Here is a 21,918-nt window from a genome sequence, read left to right as displayed (position 1 = left end):
TCTGTACGTATAAACAGCTCGCTCTCCTCCCTTTTTGGAGAGCAGACTGGATAATCTTTGGATGACCCAATGGATTTCTTGAGGGAAGCAATGACAAGGATAATAAATATATCCCCATCTCAAGACAGACTTGGGTATTTATTCTAAACAATTGCTACAGCAGCTTCTGGCAGACACCTGGGTATAAGCAGAAAAAATGAGATCTTGGCCCATCTGCAAAGCATCACTGGCTTTAACACTCAAAATTAAGAGGGGGAAAAAAAATCCCTTTGGGTAATGGATTAGTTTATTTTTCTGTATGTTTCCTTTCTTCCCTCCAGTAACGCTAACTGCTTCCAAATGTGGGGCTGCTGGCCACAGTGTGATTCCTTTAGCAAATGCTGACGAAACCCTTTGCTCTGTGCTCTTGCTTCTCCCTGCCCTCCTCATGAAGGGGTTTCACAAGGGTGAGTCCCAGGGTGGGGAAAAAGAGATTGTCACCGATGAAGATCAAACAGTGCCCTCTCCTGTCCCCTCTCACCGCCACCGCTTCTGCCTGGGCAGCGCTGGTCGTGCACCAACGTCGGAGCATCGGAAGATGGGAATGGAAGATACTCCACCCAAGGGTGTGGGCTATGGTGGGGGACACACCACGTGTGATACAGACTTTTGGGGGATAAAGTGCTCCACTTAGAGTGGGCTGGAACAGTACAGCTCCTTCACTTACCTGCACTTTTGCCTGTGTTTTGTGAGAGGGACAACCTGAGGTTTGGTGCCATTGGGAGTGCCGGGAGCATTGCCGAGAGTGGTGGCTGGCGTCAGCTCAGCCCTGGGAGCTGGGGGTGAAGACTTGGGCACTTTTTTCCTGCAGGAAATTGGGTATTTCCATGGCTATTGCATGAAAAATGAGCTCCTATTAAACTGTTCCCTGAAAAGTCTCCCTTGGTCATTTCATGACTCTATTTTTATTTTTTAGTAACAGCCACCAAGAGACCTGAGAAACATGGGAAAGTAAATAAATAAATACAAAGAAAATATCCTAAGAAGGCGCTTTAAATATAAGCCTTCATTTTTCAAGACTGTTCTAAACAGGAAGATGGAAACAGAAATGGATTTGATGGGTGAAGTTATCGTAACATGACAACTAATGTTTAAAAGTCGTATTTCAAGGCTGCGATTCCCAAAGATTACAGCTATGAAATAGAGCTTTCTTGCTAACTGACGGAGTGTTTCCTTCCAGATAGATAAATTTACCTGATATCCGAGGTGAATAAAACCTACTCGTTAATCATATTTTACAAGTAGAGCATGTTAACAAAAAGGCACAGGCGTCATACGTGTAGCTATACAGGATCCTGGGCAGCAGAACACAGACCCTATGCTCATCTTAGGGGTGAGCAGGGCAGTGCGCTTCCACACTCTGCAATTGCCTAAGTAAAATAAACCCACATGTAAGACGAGCCAATTCCTAAACAAAACATAACCGAGAGTGACAATAGTGTGGATGGGAATGGAACAGAAATATCTTTGTTCGGATCAACAGGTCCTAAAGGAATCACACCTAACCTGTTATTTCAGCAGCAGCCAGAAGAAAAGGGCCATACAGCCAACTCAGCAGGTCCTCAGCAAGCTCAGGCTTTTAGGTTGCAGATGGTTCTGAGAGAGAAGGAATAGTCTCTTCCCCTCGCTTTGTACAGATCGTGCTGCTCCCCACGTTGCTCTTCAGTGGAGTGGTGGCCACAAAGTCCATTTCCTTTATTCCCCATGGTTTCCTTGCTTTTTTTGCTCAATGTGGTATCAGATCAGCCCCAGGGAGTAACTGCACCTTACACCAATTCAGATCTGGCAATATTCAGGAGATACGAAGCTACCTGCACTACGCTTTCCTTTGGAGTAAGCTCTTCGGTGTTCGATCTACTTTCTACTCATCTATATCCCTAAGTCCTTAGCGGTCCTTGAAAGGCTCCTCCTGTAGCACTACCTCTCATACTTGTTGGATAAGCGCCATTAAAATTCCAACAGCAATTGCATTGCTATGTCACATGTATATAAAACAAGGTATTTAAAATACATAATCTGATGCAAGAAATAACAAAGGAGAAAGAAAATAAATTGGAAAATCACGTAGATAATTTTGTCTAAGAAACAAAAAACTCAAGACTGCAAACAAATTTTTGTCAGTTCAGTAATTAAAGCAAAGTCCATATGGCTTAAGAGAACAGTCAAAGTGCACAGAAGGCAGTGGGGTTTTTGTTTGCTTTGCATTCCTCTTCACAGTAAGCTCCAAGTCATCCTCTTTGGAGCCTGTTCTCCATCCCACACACATCCTACCCAGGTGCAGAGAGGGGGATGGCTCACAGGGTTTTGGCTCAAGCCCATGACTTTGCATATCCCTTGCCATCTAATGAGCTGTGGATCGTTATCCCAAACTCAAAAGCCCTTAAACACACCCACTGGAGTTTTTTGGTTTTGAACTTTTTCTTTCTGGAGCCTTTGGAGAAGAACAGCAATCCAGTGCCAAAGCTATCCAGAATCTGTATGCACCAAGAGCAACAGCGCTCAGAGGCAGTGCCAAAGAGTAAAATCAGTTCTGAGATCATTTACCCTGTCCAAGAGGCACTGAAAGGTGACAGCAAAGCTGAGCTTGCCCTTGGACCTCAACTGTTTAGGGCAGGTGCCACCAGGTTACTTCTAACCAGCCCCCAAGGGCAGGAACCGGCAGCCACCATAGTCAACACCAGGTTGGTTTCAACAACCTGCCTTGAAGACACCACCACCCAGTGCCAATGCTGTCCCACATCCCTCCAGAGAGGACAGGGACAAGTTGCAGTAGTAACAGTGCCCACACGTGCCCTGACGGCACGTTAGCAAGCAGCAGGATACCAATTTTCCTGGCTGACCTACGTCCACCTGGGAGAAAATGTCAGACGCCGGAGTGGCAAGGACTTGTCTACTTTCAAATTCACCTTTCAAACTCTTGCGGCAAAATGTCTGGTGATCCAGGACTGTTGCTAGGTCCAAGGGCTGGACTTGGATTCTTTAAATCCCTGACAACCTTTCCTTGTGAGCAAACAACTTGCTGCTAAACATGACAGACTCGGGGAAAAAAGAATAGACAGAAAAGAAGAAGAAAAAAAAAAAGGAGCTGTACAAAAGGATGGAAAAGAAACTAAAAATCCCTTCTCTTCTTTCCAAAGGCTATAGCTTCAAGTGCGCAAAGCAGACTGTAAACGTGCACAAGGTAATTCATGACCCTAATGCTTGAAAAACCTGGTTAGCTTTATTTGGAGACACTTTGTTGCTTCTCCCAGATATGAAGCTGAAGAATCAATAAAAGGCACCTGTGGACACCAAAACTCACCCAGTCTGTGTGACGTGTCTTTGTACTAAAAAAATAAAATCAAACAAACCCAGCTACCGTGTACTTTTTTACGGACCAGTAAGCAGCACTGCAGAGTCTGGGCGAGAAAGGATGCTCAACTTCTATTGACAGGGCAGGATAACTTTGATGATCAAAAGCCTCATCAATTAGTAGACTCTCTAGCTTGTCACTGCAATCTTAATTGAAAGATTCCTCTGTCTTGCTGGGTTGTGTCCTTTGATTTTTCAAAAACGACCGATTCCAATGGCACATGCAGTCCACGAAGGAGGATTAGAGCCACACCAAAAATAAACTGACCTTGCATCTGAATTCTTCCCACTTGCTTCCCCCACCGCTGCCTACAGTGCTCTTTTGAGCCATCTCCTCTTCTAAAGGCCCTGGGGTGGGAATATTTAAAGAATGCAGCAGGTCCCATTTGAACAAGAAAGAAAAGCAGGTCAGTAATTCAGTATAAATACACCAGTAGTGAGCCTAGAGCAGACACAGTGACACATCTGAGCCTAAGTTGATCAGCCAGTGCTCCTAATGCGGGGAGCAGCAATGAGGAGAGAGGAGGTGTCTGCTTTTCACGTAAAAATTTGTCATTTTTCTATGTTTTCCTACTTGACCTTGACGACAGGGAAAAATTTAAAAGGGGCAAAAAAACCCCAACCAAACAACCACCAACCAACAGTAGAAAAAGGAAGAAAAAGGAGCCTGGGAGGTTTTATGTTTTCTCTTCAAATCACATCACAAAGTCGCTCATTGCATCTAGGGAATTCACCTCCTTGTTTGGGAATGGGGGGACAGAAGGAGGGGAGAGAAAGAAAGAGGGAAGAGAAGGGCATGGGAGCTGCTTCCTGAAGCAGTGTTACAAAAAGCAGTTAAAAAACCCCTACTATTCACAAGTGGTTAAAATCATCACTTTTCAGAATTCGTTTTTTTTTCTTTTTTTTTTTTAAACAAAGGTTCAGCTAGTTCAGCTCCATATTTTTAGAGTTGATTGTCTTCAGAAAAAAACCAAACCAAACAACCCAGCCCAAAACAACAAAAAACCCAGCCTCATCCATGTTTCCATCCGTTTCTACCCTGATAGAGAAGTTACCCACAGTTCACCGCACTGGTCACACACACACAGTCACTGCGACGGGTCCCCCTGGGTGCCGCCGGCGATTCAGCTCTATCCTCCAGCCCCGTTCTCAGACGAAGGAGGAGAACCCTGTCACTGGAGTCCGGGAGCCGGGCGCAGGCTGTCCCGTTGGGGTGTACACCCCTCCTGAGCTCTGTGTCGTGATGACAGTCTGGAAATAGGGTTCTGTCTCGCTGGCGGCACACTCTTCGTATCTGTAGGATGTTGGGTGCTTCACGCCTTTCTGCTGCCGCTTCCATGAGTTGTAGTACGTGGGGTCGCTCATGTAATGGTTCACAAAGGAGTGCTTTGGCAACTCGTCTTCGTAATCTGAGTCGGTGGCCTGGAGAATCAGGGGGAAAAAAAAAAATCAAAAAAAAAATCAGCCAGTAGCATCTATGATTCAGGCTGTTCCACTCTAAAAGAAATTAAGAGACAAGTTTAATATCAGCAGTTGACAAAAGCTATAATTTTAGGGTAGGATGGTTTGTAATCCGAAGTGTAATACACGCTGGACTGTAGAAAAGCACTGTGCTGTGGTTTAGCCAGGCTTTGCTGCTAGAGGGAGAGTCCCCCGACAAACGCTGGTGATACGACATGCAGAGAAATGCGTTCTAATTCACTGCAGAACGATGCAGCGGGAGCTAGGATTTCCTATTTTGACAGAAGATGCAGGGAGGTGTAGAGATGTCATAAAGAAACCAACAGCTTTCAACCACACAATCAACAAGATCGCGGTTACAATTGCAATTGAGAATATCTCTTCTTCCGATGCAAGGACAGAAAGAAAGCCATCCCTGCGAACCCACTGAAGTTAGCCAGACGTGCCGTTGTTTGGGGTGGTCAGCCCAGGCCACCAGCATAGTCCTCTGGACTTGGTTTGCAAGCCCTGTTAAGTATTGAAAATTAGTTATATCACTGAAAAGGAATTAAGCAAAATCACAGTTTTCTTTTCAGGTAAACAACTCTGTCTGTGTGTTCCAGCTGATTATCGGTGGTACAACAAGGCACACGACCAGCGACAACAGGAGAAAGAGAATGCAAAATCTGGAAAAGACGAACTGCCAGGCAGGAGGGTTTGCTTTCTTGGTATGGCTCAGGCACAGCCCTGTGTTCAGAGCAGATCTTATCCCTTAAACATTTATGCACGGTGGCTGGATAGCTTCAAAGCTCATATCAATATCGAGCGGGAGCTCTACCGAGATGTAACCAGATAAGCTTTGTGCATCTGCCCCTCCTCTGAAGTACTGCTGCTGTGGTACAGCGGGGGGAATCACAGAGGGCTCGTACATCTCCTCTGAGTACAGAGACCACAGCAAAGCCTCGGCCATGGTATCCAAGCACACATTTTCCTTCTGTTCCCACTAATGTTCCCACCAATAACAGCCACGTCTCATACAGCATACAAACATTTACCTAGTCATTTCTATATCTCGTGTCTTCTCTCAAAATCTCTGGTTTGAGCATGCCAAAGCTTCTATTCCTTCGCCCCCCCCCCCATAATCTGCATGGTCGATTCTAAAGGCAATTAAATATCAAAGTAGTAGCTGCCTAAGACGTACAAGTGAAAGACGGCTCGTAACTGTTAGTTGCTGCAATTAGTTTCAAAAGGTTGGTATTGTTCTGATCTATGACACCACACAGCACACGCACATCATTCTTGATCCTGCCTGCCACACAACCAGTGTCTCCTCCTCTAAAACTCCTTTTAAACGGTCTCTGAAGAACAATCCTCAAATGCCTTGTGAACCATCGTTTGAAAAGGGCACTGCATTCATCATCCCACTTCTTTGCTTAGATAGCTGCTTCGATACTATTTCATGCCCATTTTCCAGCATAGAGGGTGATGGACAGAGCTGAGAAATTTTTCCCAGAGTTTTCCAAAAGTCTGAGGAAAGCAGCTCTTTACAGCTTTGCAAAATTTCCCTTCCACTATTACCCGTGCTTTGGCTCTTTCAGAGTTATGTACTGTTTGATTATTTTAAGAATGCAAAGCTTCAGGTGTCTTGACACATAATTAGTATTAAAACAAAACCCTATCAGCATTTAATAATTATTCCAGAAGGAACTCAGCAAGTCCATCTCCTAGAAAAACGCTCTTTTGCACCAGCTGCCAACCTCGGGAAGCCAACACCCGACTCTCCAAAGACCTTCCTCAACGGGTGGTTTTTGTGGCATGCCTGGAATATCCCCCAGATTCGGATCACTTCACAGCCAGTGGGTGCAGAGAACAGCTCCAGCATCTTGGCACTGCTGCAGGGAACACCTTGCCCAGTCTATTTTTGTAAGGGGCTCCAACAAGAGTACCTCTGATGACTGCAGATGTGGCAGCATGGAAGGGCATGGCAGCAGGCAGCAATAGCTCAGGCAGGCTGGTCCTCGGCTGCAGAAGCAACCAACTTCACCTGCAAACCAAAAGATCCTCAAACCCAGGCTTCCTCTGTTCTTATCAAGAACCAAGGTATTGCACTTTGCACCAGCCTACATCTCCAAACATTCTGCTGCAGCTCCATCCACTAATGTTAGGGTAAAAAGTGCCTGAGGGATGATGTGGGCGTCCAAAAGAAAAGTGTCTACACCCTGAGCAGAGGCAGGTGGTTATGGATCCCTCAGCAGAAGCACCTGAAGGTGTGAACTCCTCCAGCTATTACGGGTGTGCTCCCTCCATCAAAGGCACAACGCTACCACTGCTCTTGCCATGTCTTCTGACTCCTTCCCCAATCCACCATCACTCTTACTGACTTGGACACGCTGAGCCACCCCCCAAAGAAACAAGCTCATGCTGAAAAGATGGATCACAGCTGAGTTGAAGTGTCATAAACATAAGGAGAAAAACCCCCACAAACTTCTAAAGGCTCCTTACTGGTCTTTCTGATACCCTCACAGACATACAGAAACATAAAGACAACTAAAAGGCTGGAAGCTTTAAGAAATGTTGAAAAAAAGCTGTATCCAGAAGACTGACGCATGACTGGATAGGTGTAATAATACTGATGCAGCCACTTGATTTCTGTCCATTGCTAGCAGAAAAACACTCACCCACAAAACTAATATGATTTCTGTACCTGAGCCAAGTTCTTTCAAGATTGCCAGAAGTCAACCTAATAAAGAGGAGAAATACTGGGAACGTTTTTAGATGGGCTGCTGCCATTTGAAATACAGTGTTACTTGGACTTGCCATGAACCAAAAGAGGGAACTGAAAACAATACCACCTGCTGATAATTTGTCCACTAATTAGTCCGTTATACCAACTGAGATAGAACACCAATTTGGTGTAGATAAGGCCGGTGCCCTTCAGAAGCGACTTTCATGAAACGTACAGAGCTGCACTAACTGCAGTCTTTCACCATCATTAGCACTGATGCTGGAAAGGATAACCTGCTTGTTAGTGTTGATACAATGCGTTTTTCTTTGTGTTTCCTTCAGAACAGGCAGGAACTGACTATTCCGTCCGTGTTTCGAAAGTATCTTCTAAGGTCTGCTCCAAACAAGGTACTAATAACCACCCTTACCAGCAAGGAATTCTCTAAATTGCCATCCTACATCCTTCTCTGCTCTGATGAAAATCGAGGAGTAGCAAGATAAACCTGTTTTGCATGACAATACAGACAGCTTATACCAGAGGATTACTTTTTAGTGGTTTTTACGCTATTGAGTAAATAGAAATGCTGCAGGGCTTTTTGCTTTGTTTTCGGTTTTTCTCCCTTCTGTGCGACTGTGGCTTTGTTACCTTGGAAACCTCCATAGGCTGGAGTGCGATTGGGTGTGCAGGGACATTACGGACTGTCAAGCAAAGGTGCATGGATGCCTATGAAACAACAAATACAGAAAATGAAAGGCTATTTAAGTATTTTATTGATAGTGTGAAACGCACAAGTCCTGTTCAGAGGCAAGTCAGCAACCAGAGTTGGCTAGCTTTGTCAATGGGAAATGTAAAAATAGTTCCAATTACCATTTTTTTTTTTAAAGTGATGGCATAAGAAACAATCTCATGAGATTATTTCTAAAAATGTAGATGGCAACAGTTTCTTTTGGTTGACGTGAAATGAATATGCTGTAAAAGAGACAAGGTAACTCGCATGCAAAATGATTTCTCCAGACATGGGAATCTTTGCTTATTTAATGTGTCACCTGCAGCTGGTTTCCACATGGTGCCCAATTTGTCAAAATCACCGGAGAACTTTATGGGAAACAAGTTAAACCTATTCCCTATTAAGTGTTAGGTAGAAATTTATAATATCTTCCTACAGAGCTTAGAAAGCAAAAGTCAGTTAGAATGCAGAGAGCAGTTGGGAAGACCAGAGCATCACCAACATTTAGCACTGACTGTTAATGTGCACAACCTGTGAGAATATTATCTCCTGAAAACAGTTCTGGGGAGACCACAAGAACATGTGAGAACAAGCAAACACACACCACCCTCCCCTCCCCTCCTGTAAAACTGCTCTTCCATGGCTGAGCGACATCGCAGATATATCATCAGATTTCTGTACATGGTGAACACCAAATTTCTTTGGATTATCTGCCCAGAGCCTCGTCCGCTTGACTCATTACCTAAAAGCCTATTATTATTAATCATTTAGAAATTACACTCTTAGCACTCTTTTCCTCCATACCTGCCAATTAAACTACTTTAACCTCATTAACAGTACTGGTGCTTGGCTTTCATGACATGGAGTAAGTTAACCACTTGATTTATGAATATTAAGAGTCCTGCTTAGTCTGCTTGATTTTCTTTGTTTCTCTCTTGCTCTCCTCATCAGGAGGGAGCTTGGAGGAAGGCTCCCAGGCAGCTGTGTTGTTAAGCGCAGTCAGTCAGCCCGAGAGTTTCTCCGCAGACTTCTTCATGTTCAGTAAACCCTACGAGACTTGAAGCCGGTGAGCTTCCTTCTTTTCCACATAAAATCTTGACACCTCAGGCAACAGGGGTAAGACTAAGCAGCAGCAAGATGACATGCGGGTTGAAAGCAAAAGCGCAGTTTTCAGCCCTGCCTGCCCTTACGCGCATCGTATTAAGTAGAATTTGAGATCCACGCAAAGATATATTAGAGGAAAACAGCATCAGGACCCCCTTTGCTGCAGAGGGCCAAACATGTGCAGAGCTCTTATATAAAAAGATATCTTTAACTCTTCATATAGTGGGAAACAATTCTGCCTGCTAAGAGAGATGGAAATTCTGAAATTCTCGGAAAACAGAGCTTGTCTTTTAAGATCTCCATTGAGAATAGAAACAAAAAGAACAGAAAAGACAAACAGGAAGAGCTAATAGGTACAGGAATACTTGAAAAGAGAGTGGTCAAACATCTATACCCACGTCTGCCCCAACCCACCCTCACCTCCTGTCTGTACCAGCCCACGTAAACAGCATTTTCAGGCTGATCAAAAGGTAGCAAGCACATTGGTACCTCTACTGGGAACGTATTAACATTTCATGCCTAAAAGCACTCCCCACCACAAAAAAAAAAACCCCAAGCATCAAAGACATTATACAGAAGGGCTGCATATCTAAGCCCCAAGGAAAAACACGAGGCATATTTTGTTCGCATACTCATATGCACACACGGATTCACAAAAACACTAGAATCTCAATTGAGACCTTCAGGCTCGACTGCAATACAGAGTAAATAAATAATATTAATAATAGCCTGAGAAAAAAACCAAAATCACTTTCTTCTATGCTGTACAAACAGTGCATATAGAAGTCAGTAATGACACCCTGCAAGCAGACTTTTGCGCTTTACCAGGAAATACCACATGGGGCATTGAAATTAATGTCAAAAGGTGCCAGCGCTAAATTCATGATCATGCTCAGCAAACTGTTTTAATGACAGGTTTAATGCTGGGTTGTTACAGTGACATGACCAAAGCACTATGGGTTTAATCTGGAGGGTGATGCTTGTGCATTGCATAGACAGCAGCTTGAGCTGCACCAAGGAAAGCTGCCTGCACGACGGGTCGGCCACAGGGCAGCACAAAGCAGCAGGCTGTCCGTGGTAATTAGCAGGAGGTGAGAGCTAGGTAGCCAGGAAAAGCAGCTGTAGCTGCAGGTGCAGAAAAGCTACAGATGAAAACTGTCATCTTCTTTCACTACTTGCTGCTCTTGATTTATTCTTGCTAGAAGGGTCAGGGTTGGAGTGGTTTGGCCCACTGCTCGCTTCTTGCACTGTCAGTTCAGATTCGTCAGGATCTCAGCTGACAACAGATGATTTTAGAGACACATTTACCTTTCTGGATATCCCTCGAAGTCTGTCTGTTCACCCCTGGCCACTGCTGGATTTTTTACAGAGCGCAAGCACTTACTTTCTTCTTCAAGGGGATATAAGATACAAGATGGAGCACTGCCAGATGGATAATGCCAGTATACACCCACCTTCCTTGGAGAACCGAGTCTAAAGCCAACCTGAGCAGAAGGCTCCTCTTGAGTTAGGCTGGGAACCTGAATGCTGGGCTCTCACAGCCATGGCCATGTGCTCCCTCCCTGGCAGGTGACTCATTCCCCACTTACTCCCTCTGTAACAGAGGCAGCAGTTATCCCCACTCAAGACCACTCTTCCGAATCTTGGTGTTTGCTGTAGCTGTCTAAAAAAGGCACTGTGAAAACTTCAAACCACATCCCATACTTCGGTCAGTGCACAATCAGTGCAAGGTCTTCACACTGCATCCCATACTTCAGTCAGTGCAAGGAGTGTCCCACTTGCAACCTCATCCAGACAGTAGCTGCAGCCAGCTGGTAATAACCATATATATTTGCAGCATATATACATTTTCCCAAAAGTGCTCCCAGTTTGCAGCCCACAGGCAGAAGGGGATGTGCAGCCCCTTCCAGAGAGATCAGCAGACACTGGCTGACTGATTGCACTTGTCTTTCTATATAACACTGGAAAACTGTGAATATCTGCCAAGACCAGGTCTGGAATCTGCCCTGGCTGCGTCTTGCTTGTCATTCTTTCCTTTGACATTTTAATTTTAAGATGTGATGCGAATGGCCTGGTGAATTGGACGTTTTAAAGCCCCCAAGACAGACAAACAGTGACAACACAGTATAATGCAGGTATGGGATTGGGACTTGAAAGACTTGCCAGGATTCAGTGGGGAAATGAATGTCTGCAGTGATCAGGCAACATTTGGCACGGCAAAGGGAAACCCTTACCTCTGACTCTGACACTTCTAAGGGCTTCTCGTTCAGGCCCAAGCCCTCGGTCAGCACAGCTCCGTTGTACTTGTTGCAGATATCCTCATCAGAGTAGTGCAGCCCCCCTGGGCTTGGGCGAGGAGGAGACCTAGGAAACGTAAAGGGTGAGTGTATGGGATGCTTAATTAAATGAGGCTTAGAAGTCAGAATCACAGCCTGGGGCAGTGACTTGGCATTAAAGTCCCTAGATCCTCCGGACAACAGTCCCTCCCCTTTGCCTATTTAACAGTTGCTTGAAGCTAGATAAAAAGCCATTTCCAAGAGTGTGTTGTTCCCAGCTTCTTACCTGGTTCCATTTTTCTTTGAGAACGTGCTCTTGATGTTCAGGTGTCTGCTGTTGAGCTCCAGAGCAGTGAAACCTCCATTATCCAGAGTGACTGATTCTTCCACATTGGAGATGGTTTTGCCTGGCATTGAAAGGTTCAGCTGAAACAAAGGCACTTTTCCCCCAAATACAACTGTAGGAGCTAACTTTTCCTTCTTTGTGTTTTATAACATCAACAATTATTTGAAAATCTCTTTACCTTTCCTACTGGCAAATGAGAATGATTAGAGTGGAGAAGAAGAGCTTATCGGGAGTGTGAACGGGCAGAAGGAGCCAAAAGAGGAGAAAGAAGGAGTCATGGATGGATGCATTTCATTCGGAGGTTAAGTGTCTAAAATTGCACGGATGAACTGTGCTCCAAAAGTGCTTATTCTTGTCTTTTGACTATAAATAGAAATCAGGTGGCTAATTCAGGTGGCCACTGAAGATGCCCTAGATCAGGTGCTGTGAATCCCATTCATGCTGACTGAAGCAAAGCAAGAGAAAGTAAAACTAGGAAAGGCAGAAAAAGAGGAAAAGGAGGGGAAAAAAAAGGTAGGAAAGAAAGCAAGAGAAAGAGTAAGTGGATAGCAAATGCGAAAAAGATGTCCGAGCTGTAATGAGGATAAGATATAGATGTGAGAAATCACTGGACAATGAAAGGCAGGGAAAAGGACAGGGGACTGGTAGAAGGGGGAAAACATAGCAAAATATATTATTTCTTGTGATCAAATATAGCAAGAGCTTATTCTCTCCCATGCTCATTCTTTGTAATCCCAAAGGTGTGAGCTCAGCTCATGTCCCGGGGAGAAGGACCAGTTGCATATTGCCACTTTGCAGCAGACAGTTACTTTATCCTTGGCTTCAATTTCAGTGCTACATTAAGACTCAGTGTGAACACTGATATTTGACAGTACAGGTCAAACCTGTCTTTTCATGTCTGTCCCCCAAACACAGAGCAAAATAAGAAGATGAGAGATTTCCTATGAGCTAAGCATACAAATATGTAATAGTATTAACTTGGTAAAATGCCACAATATTCATACGTCCTATATCTCCTGGGACTGAAACCTAATTTTCTAACATTTGTTAGAAGTGAATTATAAAGAAAGAAAAGATCTTCACTTTGGGACTGAATTATTAAATATTGCCTGGAAGACTCCTTCCTCACATTAATCCCTAAGAATGGGCAGTGCAAAGACCCATCCACCTGGTCCTACTCATTAATGTGCCTTTTTTGGCACCGCCTGGCATCACAGCAATTTCTTGCTGGAGGTGGAGGATACCGTCAGAGAAATACACATATGAACAACTCTTCTAGGACTTTATCCTGGAAGGAGAAGAAAAGGTAAAAAAAATATTCAGAGCTCAAGAACCAGGCATTTTGAAAGGGGGCTATTTTAACATTCCTAGTTACAGAGCAGGTAGCTCCTGTTTCCTTTCAGAAAGGAGACTGGTAAAAACTGTAACTAAAGGAAAATTCAAAGCTTGAAACTCATTATATGTTAAAGTCCAACAGGTCTAGGTAACCAAGACACCTCTCAGCTGCTTGGCCCCCAGCCCGGCAACTGCAGCTTGCCTTAGGGAATGAATGTGAGATGCAGGGCACTCTATTTAGTATAAAGGAGTTGTGATATAGTCCTCACACATATAGACCTAGAATATCTGCATTGGGTACAGCCATGGAAAAGCAGAATCTTTCTCCTTCTCCCCATCTATCAGGCAATGATGACAAAGCTAAATGAAGTCTCAGCTCATTCTTTTTTGTGGTTTTCTGCCAAGCGTTTGACCCAGACTCCTTGGCTTTTGCTACAGTCCCCCATGGACTTCCACATGCTGTCCTTCCCAAGCCCATGGCTGATTAGCATCCAAAACCTGATAAGATCAGGCACTCTTTGCCCAGTGTGGCTATGGGCAAAAACCCATATCAGACGGCAAAAAGATCTGAGTCTTCTGCCAAACAAAATACCTATAAAGAGAGTCCACACTGATGAAACCAGGGTTTCAAAAGGAAGACATTTCTAATTCCTACAGCTCTCGAGAGTGTGTGTGCAGCACGGCTCTGATGTCTTACCTGTGCTGCAGTTCTTGTACTTCTTGCTCTGGCCATGCAGGACCAATGCAAACACCACCAGGAGGATGAGGATCAGACTTGAGAGAGCCATCACCAGTAGAAACCACCACTCCTCATAGAAAGGGGCTTCTGTTTGTGCTGAAAGAGCAAAAAACAAATAACAATTCCTCTTTATGGTCCTCCAAAATTTTCTCTTCTTCCCCACAGTGAACGATGCATCTATAACAGTGTACAGGAGAGAGAGGTGTTCAAAGGAGGTAACATAGTCTACTCTGCAGTCAGACTTTCAAGGGGCTTGCTGACACTTCCAAGATGGCAAAGAGAACAGGACCATATCACGGCTCCAACATCTTTGCAAGCATCTTTCACGCACCCACAGCAGCGCTCCAGAATCCCTTAGCCAAGAACAAGTTATCACCGAGTGAACGGATGGAGGTTTCTTCCCACAGCTCCGCACATCTACATTTCTTGAGTCCTGCGGTATGCTTAGTACTCTCTGGGTCAAAGGAACCACTAATATATCTGTCATGACCCACAATTATTCCACTTTTTAAGAGGCTTCCCTCGCCAAAATGCTGCTCAGTGGCTCTTTGAAAAATACAGCTAGTACCAGGGAACAAAGTACACTTGGTTCAGGGTCTTTCAGTATCTCCATTAACTCCAACTTCCAACATTCACTGCTACTCTATATCATTTCCCCATCAGCTTAGCCAAGCCTGATGTGCAGCACATGGGTATCAATCCAGTTGCCTGGATTTTGTGCAATCTCAAGTCATTTCACCCCATTTGACCTCAATTGGAGACGCAAAATGATACTAACTTCTGCTTTCTAGAGTTATCTTGCCAGACTTGGGTTAAAGCAATAAGTATTGTTATTTTCTTGCGGATACAGTCTCTTTGTCAGCATTCCTCAGCTTTGTGAAAAAAATGCTGCCACTGGAGCACAAGCCAGCAGTTGTATATAATTTCCCTGTAGTCCATAAGGTAGAAGAACATCTGGTAGGAACGGGTGATGCCAGACCAACTTCCACCCCTCGCTGTCCCTGAACCCAGGCACTCTCTTTCCCCGACTGTCCTGAGCCCTGGATCTAAAGACAAGTCTGTTGTAAGCCTGATGATATGAGCTCAAATTTGTTCCAGATCACTGGGTACTCTGCAACAGTGAAAAGCAGCCACGATTTTTCTTTGCTAGGAGGCCAGACCAGGCCAATAAAGTCCTAAAGGCAAACTGCACAAGCTATGCTGGGCTGAGCAGACTCAGTGGAATTTATACCTCCCTGTGCTAGCTGAAGTGGCCGGCCTAAAATGCTTTATACTTTTACGACTGTGAATCTCAACGGAAACCTCTTACTTTCATGCAGCAATTTGAGATGAACACTGAAGCAGCAAAAGCAGGTGAATTAAATAGTTCCGTTCAAGTGGAGAACTTACAAACAAGCGGTTTATTTATAAAAAGCATCACAAGGAGATGCATGCCCAGCTTCAGAGGAATAATGTCTTCCAGGAAAGGAAAGACTGACATGACTACTGACCCTTTACATTGTGTTATAGCCTCTGTGAAACCACAGATAGGAAAAACACTGACTCTTGGTGTTTGAAGTGGGTTGTCCATGTCCTTGTCCTGAAGGAGAGAAGCAAGGGTAGCACTCACACGGAAATCCACAGACAGCTCTCACAGGGTAAGTGGTTAATTGTGTAAGGACAAACGCAGCCGTGATGGCGATAGCAGCATTTATGGCTCTTGCCTGCTGGGTAACTGTTGAATGGTGTTTATGCTTTTCACTGGAAGACCAAAGAGATAAAAGCCACTCCAGATACTGGAGCATTGCCAGGTTCTCAGGACTCTCCAGAATTTTGAATTACAAAGCCACTTTATCGGCTTCTTTTATTTCTCCGGTCGGCCTTTGCTGACACAGCAAGGATGAAACGTATTGCTCAAAAGCAACCTGGAGTACAGCTGTCTCTGCAAGGGTAAGAGGAGACCTGAGCAAAGCTTCCACAAGGGCAAGCTCTCCCGCTTCATAACAGGCCATTGAACTCAAGCTGCCCACACGTAGCATTTGCTTTCCGAGGTATTAATATTCCTTCAGAAAATGAGAGTGCTGGGCTGCTCAAAGGGATTTTGGAAGCATTTTTAGACCATAGCCCTGTTTACTGGCAATAACCACAAGAGAGCAGGGAGGGTGGGAAGAGCCCGAGAGCATCACCAACGAGCTGTTCTGATGAAGGGGGACGGGAGGCATCACATCGTAGTGGGACTGCCAGCGCAGAGGATATCGGGAATAATTTTGTGAAACTACTTTTATATTTTTGAGAACTAAATACAAAATAACATAGCAAATGTTTATCAGAGAACCCTGGGGAAGAAAGAAGGAAGCACAGTAAACAAAACAGCAGACTAGGAAAGGAGAAAAAAAAAATTGTAGACTGTGTAAATTAGTCTTAGGGCAAGAGATCTTACATATAAACACTCATGAAATTCCCGAGAAGGTTCTTTGTCAAACTTAAAAATGGCACACACACATATTTCCTCTTGAGAGTAAAGCATACTGTAATAACAAGCCTTGATTCACTGCTATACTACTCTGGTTTTATCCTAAAACAAGTGAAAACTAGCTGCCCTTGATTATTTTTTGCAACTAGAGAATCTGGGTTTGGTTTTTTTCCCTTCTTTCCCCTCCCCCAACTCCAAGAGATCCCATTGGAAAAGATATTTTAAAAAATCCGTGCTTACCTGATACTGCCACAGAGGGAACACTTGGTTCTCCGTAGCCAAACTCATTGACAGCCACCACCCGAAATTCATAGGTCACACCCTGTTTGAGTTTGTCCAGGCCAACCGTGTAGGAGGTAGCACTGCGAGGGATGTCCTTCACAAACATATCCCACAGTCCTTCATCTAGGAAAGCAGCAAGGAGAGAAATGGCATGAACTGTGTGACTTGGCACTTCCTTCTGCTCATTGACAAAAATTGTCATTAATTGTGTGCTTCAACCGCAGGCAGTGGACATGCTTACCCGAAGGCTGCTCAGTGATACACACAAATGTCAGAATGCCCTGCAAGACCCCATCTGTAAAGGCATTTATTTGTGATAGGGGTCTCATAATAGCCCAGATGGAAGAAGTCCCCTCTAAAATCCGCAGCGGCACCCACAGGGACCTGAGCTGGCTAGAGCAGTTGCCAGCCATCTGGGTCCCCCTGATCAGGTAAAGTCACCACATCAGCATGCCTGTTATTTGACAGAGCAAACTGTCCTGGTTTGGTGAAAACAGGACTCAAGTAAGCCCAAAGCAACCCGCTACATTAACGAGTCCTAATCGCACAGGTTTTGCCTGCTTTTTACATTGCAAAACTGACTTCAGGATCGAAGTGCGTAGGCTAGGCTTTGCAAACTAATGTAAGATTTGGGTCTTGGTGGGAAGTACTGTGGCCTTGCATGAACTGGTGCCTGGTGGACTGGTGTGACTGGAGTGCTGCTTGCTTCCCAGTATCAATCGTGATATGTCCTTCGCATGTGCTGGCCCGCAGTGTGGCACAGCCCGCAGAGCGAGACAGCCAGCACTGCACTTCTGTGCCATGCATTTTTACACAGGAATGAGTTTTTGTTTGGATTATAAACCTCTCGAAGTTGTTAGAAACACCATGCCATGCTGATGAGAGCATTTCAGTAGGGTAATCTTGGTTCTCAACAGCCATGCTGACATCGATCCTGATGCACATCCTGACCAGGCACCATTCCGGTCCCTGATCCATACCTGTAATCTTATATTCACTCGACTACAATGGAAAGAACTTTCAACAAGATGGATGCTGTTACCAGTAAGAACAAACCCAGCTATAATCAAAAACGTCAGTCAATAATTTTGAGTGCAGGAATCAAACATTAATCTAAACGGACTGCTTTTCAGTAACAATCGGTGCCCAGCACTTTAGCTGACAAAATGGAGTTACTGTCTACGCACGGGGCCAAACTCCCAGCTAGCCTAAGCCAGCGTAGCTCTTGTAGCCCTGACCTCACAAGTATCCCATTGGGCTTTTACTTTTAGTTATCAAAGCTGTGCGAGCACTGTCTATTTTTCTCTGCATGCCCCACAGCAATGGGAATACGATGATAACCTCTGCATAGATATGACTCCAGCGCAGGAGCTGCCTGCTTTGAAAGAAAGTCCTGTGCACTGCGAGATTCGAGCATCAGCATGACTTCTGTAGCTTGAAGTGTTATCAAGGTAACAATAAAGCGGGAGCCAGCAGCGCTACCCTCAGCGACTTGTTCCGCTGCTGCAATGTAAGGCAGGAATCTGTTCTCATTTGCTTTGCGTTTACCTGAGTGTAAACTAATTGGAGTCACCACAGCGATTCCAGAATTGTGCTGGTGTAAGAGAGAAAATTTGGCCCTTAGCCTACTTCTGTGCAACAGGGAATAGCAGCAAAGATGGATTGATTAACACTGCAGGTGCATTTCCATGTGAATGTTTTAACTTTGGCATCAGTAAATATTGGCTCAGTAATTTGCACCGTGCTGCACGTCTAGCGACACACACAATGACTAACAGCCCCCAAACTACATCTTTTCAGATCATGAGGACTGGCAGTCTCGGTGGATGCAAAAAGCAGGCTGAAATGTTATTGTTCCAGCTACATTTGAGAAATACCAAAGAACAATAAAAAGAGGTAATTTTTCTGTCATGCTTAAAATGCAGACCGATACATTATTCACCAGCATGATCAGAGTATAATGAAGTTATCATAATGTACCATTGTTACATATTACTTGGATATTACAATAGCTATAAAACAAGGGATAAAATATTGACTCCCCTTTTACAGGGCAATAGAAGGCTAGATTATTTCTACCGCGTAAACTTACAATGTAATAAAAAAGGAGCTTGGGATTTAGTTTCTCTGAAGAGGGTGGAGTGAGGGATGCATTTTCAAAGTTAGATTGTTGCAACCACCAATACTAGGAAGACGCATCTCAGACTATAAAATATTGCCGTAATTGCTAGAATTGCCTGAGCTTTCATAAACACATTTGTAAACAGCAATAAGAGAATTTGAGCCCATTGTGAATTGTCTGAAAAGCAATTTGTTCACGCTGAAAGCCACTTAAATGGGGGAAGAAAAGGCAACAATAAAAATGAATGTTCAACTCTCTTTGCAACAAACACAACTGTTCACACACACACTTTCTCACTCATTTTCTCAAACCTATCAGGGTGCGCAGTGCAGAATATCCAACAGAGCAAGAAGTGTAAATTTAACCACTCTGTAAAGCTTGCAGTAGGTTGAGAAAACTACCCACGAGAAGTCAACGTTGCATTTCCAGCGCCCTGTCCCCTTGGCTGCAGTGGCGATGGTGTGGGGCAGCAAACGCTGGTGGATGTTTCGTCAGAGGGATTCCTCTCTCACAGGGACTCAGAGATGCTCCAGCTGGTGGCCATATCTTCTCTAGCCCACCCCCCTTTCATTTATTGACAGAATCTTTGCCTGAACTCTTTATTTCTGGGGTAGGAAAGAGGACCTGGCCAAGATGAGACCCAGCGTGTGATCCCTGGGATCCCAGAGAGGTGTTGATGCAGCTACCGTGGTCAAAAGCCTGCACGACGGCAGCCTGGAAAGGGGGACATCCTTACGTCTACCCCCACTGCTGACCCCAGTGCAATGCACAGGATAATCTGTGGCTTCCCAAGACCTGGTCAACAAGTTTTTTAATTCCAGAGCCTCAACTAATTTATCTTATCTCCATCTGGAATATTCAGGCCCCTCTTTGTAGACAGAGATTGCACTCAGATATATCCAAACTAAAAAAGCATTTTATTTCAGTGGTGAACTTTGAGGTTAAATATTGAACACACACTTGTGAATTCATTCACTGCATCTCTTCCCCATCCCTCAAAACGAGGTTTGCTCTAAATGTTAGAAGTTCAACTGAAAGAGAATTCATTAGAAGGTCACTTGTGATAGCAAAGATTGGCCTTTAAGTTCAGTAGAAAATCATTAGTACGCTGTACAGAGTATCTTCCGTTCAGTTTACGGAGGAAAGATACACACATGCCATGGTTGGGATGTCAACTGGATATTAGCTCGTAGAAACCATTGAGAAAAGCAAAGTTTGCAACACCAGACTCCCGCAAAGAGGGACAAGGCTCAGCCAGCCCCAATGACCTGAGAGAGGCAGCACAGCTGGCAGCGGGGATGCACTTGCACTGCTCGCAAATGTTTTTCCTTTAATAACATCTGTCCCTTTCTTCATTTCACGTTGCCTTTCACTGGGCACTCGGCCTCTTTAAAAAGGCCTAAATGTGTGATAGAAAAGGGAGGGCTCCTCAAAAAAATAAATTTTTCTTTGTTTCTTCTTTCTATCAATGCTTCACCAGACCCTGCCCTCATCCTTATTTCCTGCTGTTGTGAGATTTGATCTTTATCTCCCAGCCTTGACTCCTCCATCCAATTTGGGAGTGAGCCATGCGCACAGGGAGAAGATGTAAATGACAGGGGAAGGTGAAACCACCTCCAACCTAACACGATGTCCAGCCTGCCCCGGCCACCCTCCCAGCCAGGCACCAGCCATCCTGCATTGGTGAGGAGCAAGCACCGCAGGCTGCAGCCGTGCACAGCACCCACCGGCCAGCCTGGCTTCATAGGCAATTAATCAGGGTCTCCACGCTGAATAAAACTGTCAGTCGGTAATGAAGGCTCCGGCTCTGCTAACTCAGGCCACTAACAAGCAACTGCCAACGCTGCGGCTGGGGAGATGGAAAGCTGTCAGTTATTCAGGTCTTAAACACCAGCCTTTCCCTCTTGGAGTAAGAGGAAAGCCGTGCCGTAAAACTGTCTCCTAATTACACATTAGGAGGTTTATGAGGGGAGAAGCAGCTGAGAGTTAAGGACCGGCTGAACGCAGGTAGTGTTCCTCCCACAGAGGACAAAATTAAAATGTGGATGTATGTGTCAGAGGCAAAGGGCTGGATTATCATGCAAACTAGTGAAAGGACAAAAATGGGAAGTGAAGGCTGACAAACTGTCAGCCTCGACATGTCGTTCGTAAGGAGAAGTGAACCAAAGGCCCCATGGCAGATGCCGGCAATGCAGCTGCACCCTTCACTTTGAATTTACTGACTTTTGCTGGTTTGTGTCCACGTTTGACACTGCACTCCCTTATTTGTTTAAAAATAAATAGAAAAGGAAGAAAACATAAAAACATTACTCAAGACACCAGAATGGAAACTAAAGTGAGATCTGCCCTCGGGGTATGGCAAGAGAAAACCAGCATTTACGGGAAGGACAATCCCCACTCCAAGTAGATGGGTTCTTCCCCAAAACGTCTGCTGCCTGCACGGAACTGATCATCTCGGAGAGCAAAAGAAAACACTTTCCTGACTTGTCTGTGTCCTAAACTCATGATTTGTGTCCGATCCGAGGTCTACTGGCCTGTTCATGCCAGCCAGGCTCCTAGAAATACTATTACTGGAAACATGTTAAGATGCAATTCTCTCCCACTGGAGTTAAGTCACCCCCTGCTTGGGAAAAGCAAACGAAATCCAAAATGCGTGATGGGGAGAGGAAGCAGAAGAGGAAATCTCTATCGGCTTGTCCCGGCTCGAAGGCTTTTCCTAATGTGACACAAGGTGTGAAGCAGATCGACCGAACACCTACACGGCTGCCCTGCAGCCAAAGAGGAGGGCAGCAGGCCAGTACATGCCCGAAGGTCTCGTGCTGGCAGTTATGTACCCACGTGCACTCCTGGCAGCGTGGATCCCTTGGGTGTGATGCAGAAACAGCTCCTTTGTAGACAGGGGGTAATCGGGAAGGCAAGTCTGTGTGAGACTGCTTGGTGCTTTACAGGCCACACGCCCACCGTTAAAGCGCAGTATAGA

The 21,918-nt window shown here is 44.9% G+C and overlaps 1 protein-coding gene across 1 annotated transcript in view; it reads right to left on the bottom strand.

Moving 5' to 3' along the window:
- Positions 1-4,539: 4,539 nt before the first annotated feature.
- LOC104168102 (protein sidekick-1-like) overlaps positions 4,540-21,918 on the bottom strand; it is a gene marked incomplete at its 5' end in the record, with an annotated part of 43,301 nt that continues 25,922 nt past the window's right edge. Inside the window, 5 exons of the mRNA XM_009708560.1 lie at positions 4,540-4,812; positions 11,621-11,750; positions 11,949-12,069; positions 14,041-14,178; positions 16,775-16,939. Coding sequence (XP_009706862.1) covers positions 4,540-4,812; positions 11,621-11,750; positions 11,949-12,069; positions 14,041-14,178; positions 16,775-16,939 — 827 coding nt within the window. The remainder of the gene's footprint in view (positions 4,813-11,620; positions 11,751-11,948; positions 12,070-14,040; positions 14,179-16,774; positions 16,940-21,918) is intronic.

This window comes from Cariama cristata, unplaced genomic scaffold (assembly GCF_000690535.1).
Source record: "Cariama cristata isolate BGI_N322 unplaced genomic scaffold, ASM69053v1 scaffold31319, whole genome shotgun sequence".
In the NCBI taxonomy this organism is placed as follows: domain Eukaryota; kingdom Metazoa; phylum Chordata; class Aves; order Cariamiformes; family Cariamidae; genus Cariama; species Cariama cristata.
The sequence above is the reverse complement of the archived record's forward strand: the minus strand, read 5'-3'. Positions and strand labels throughout refer to the sequence as shown.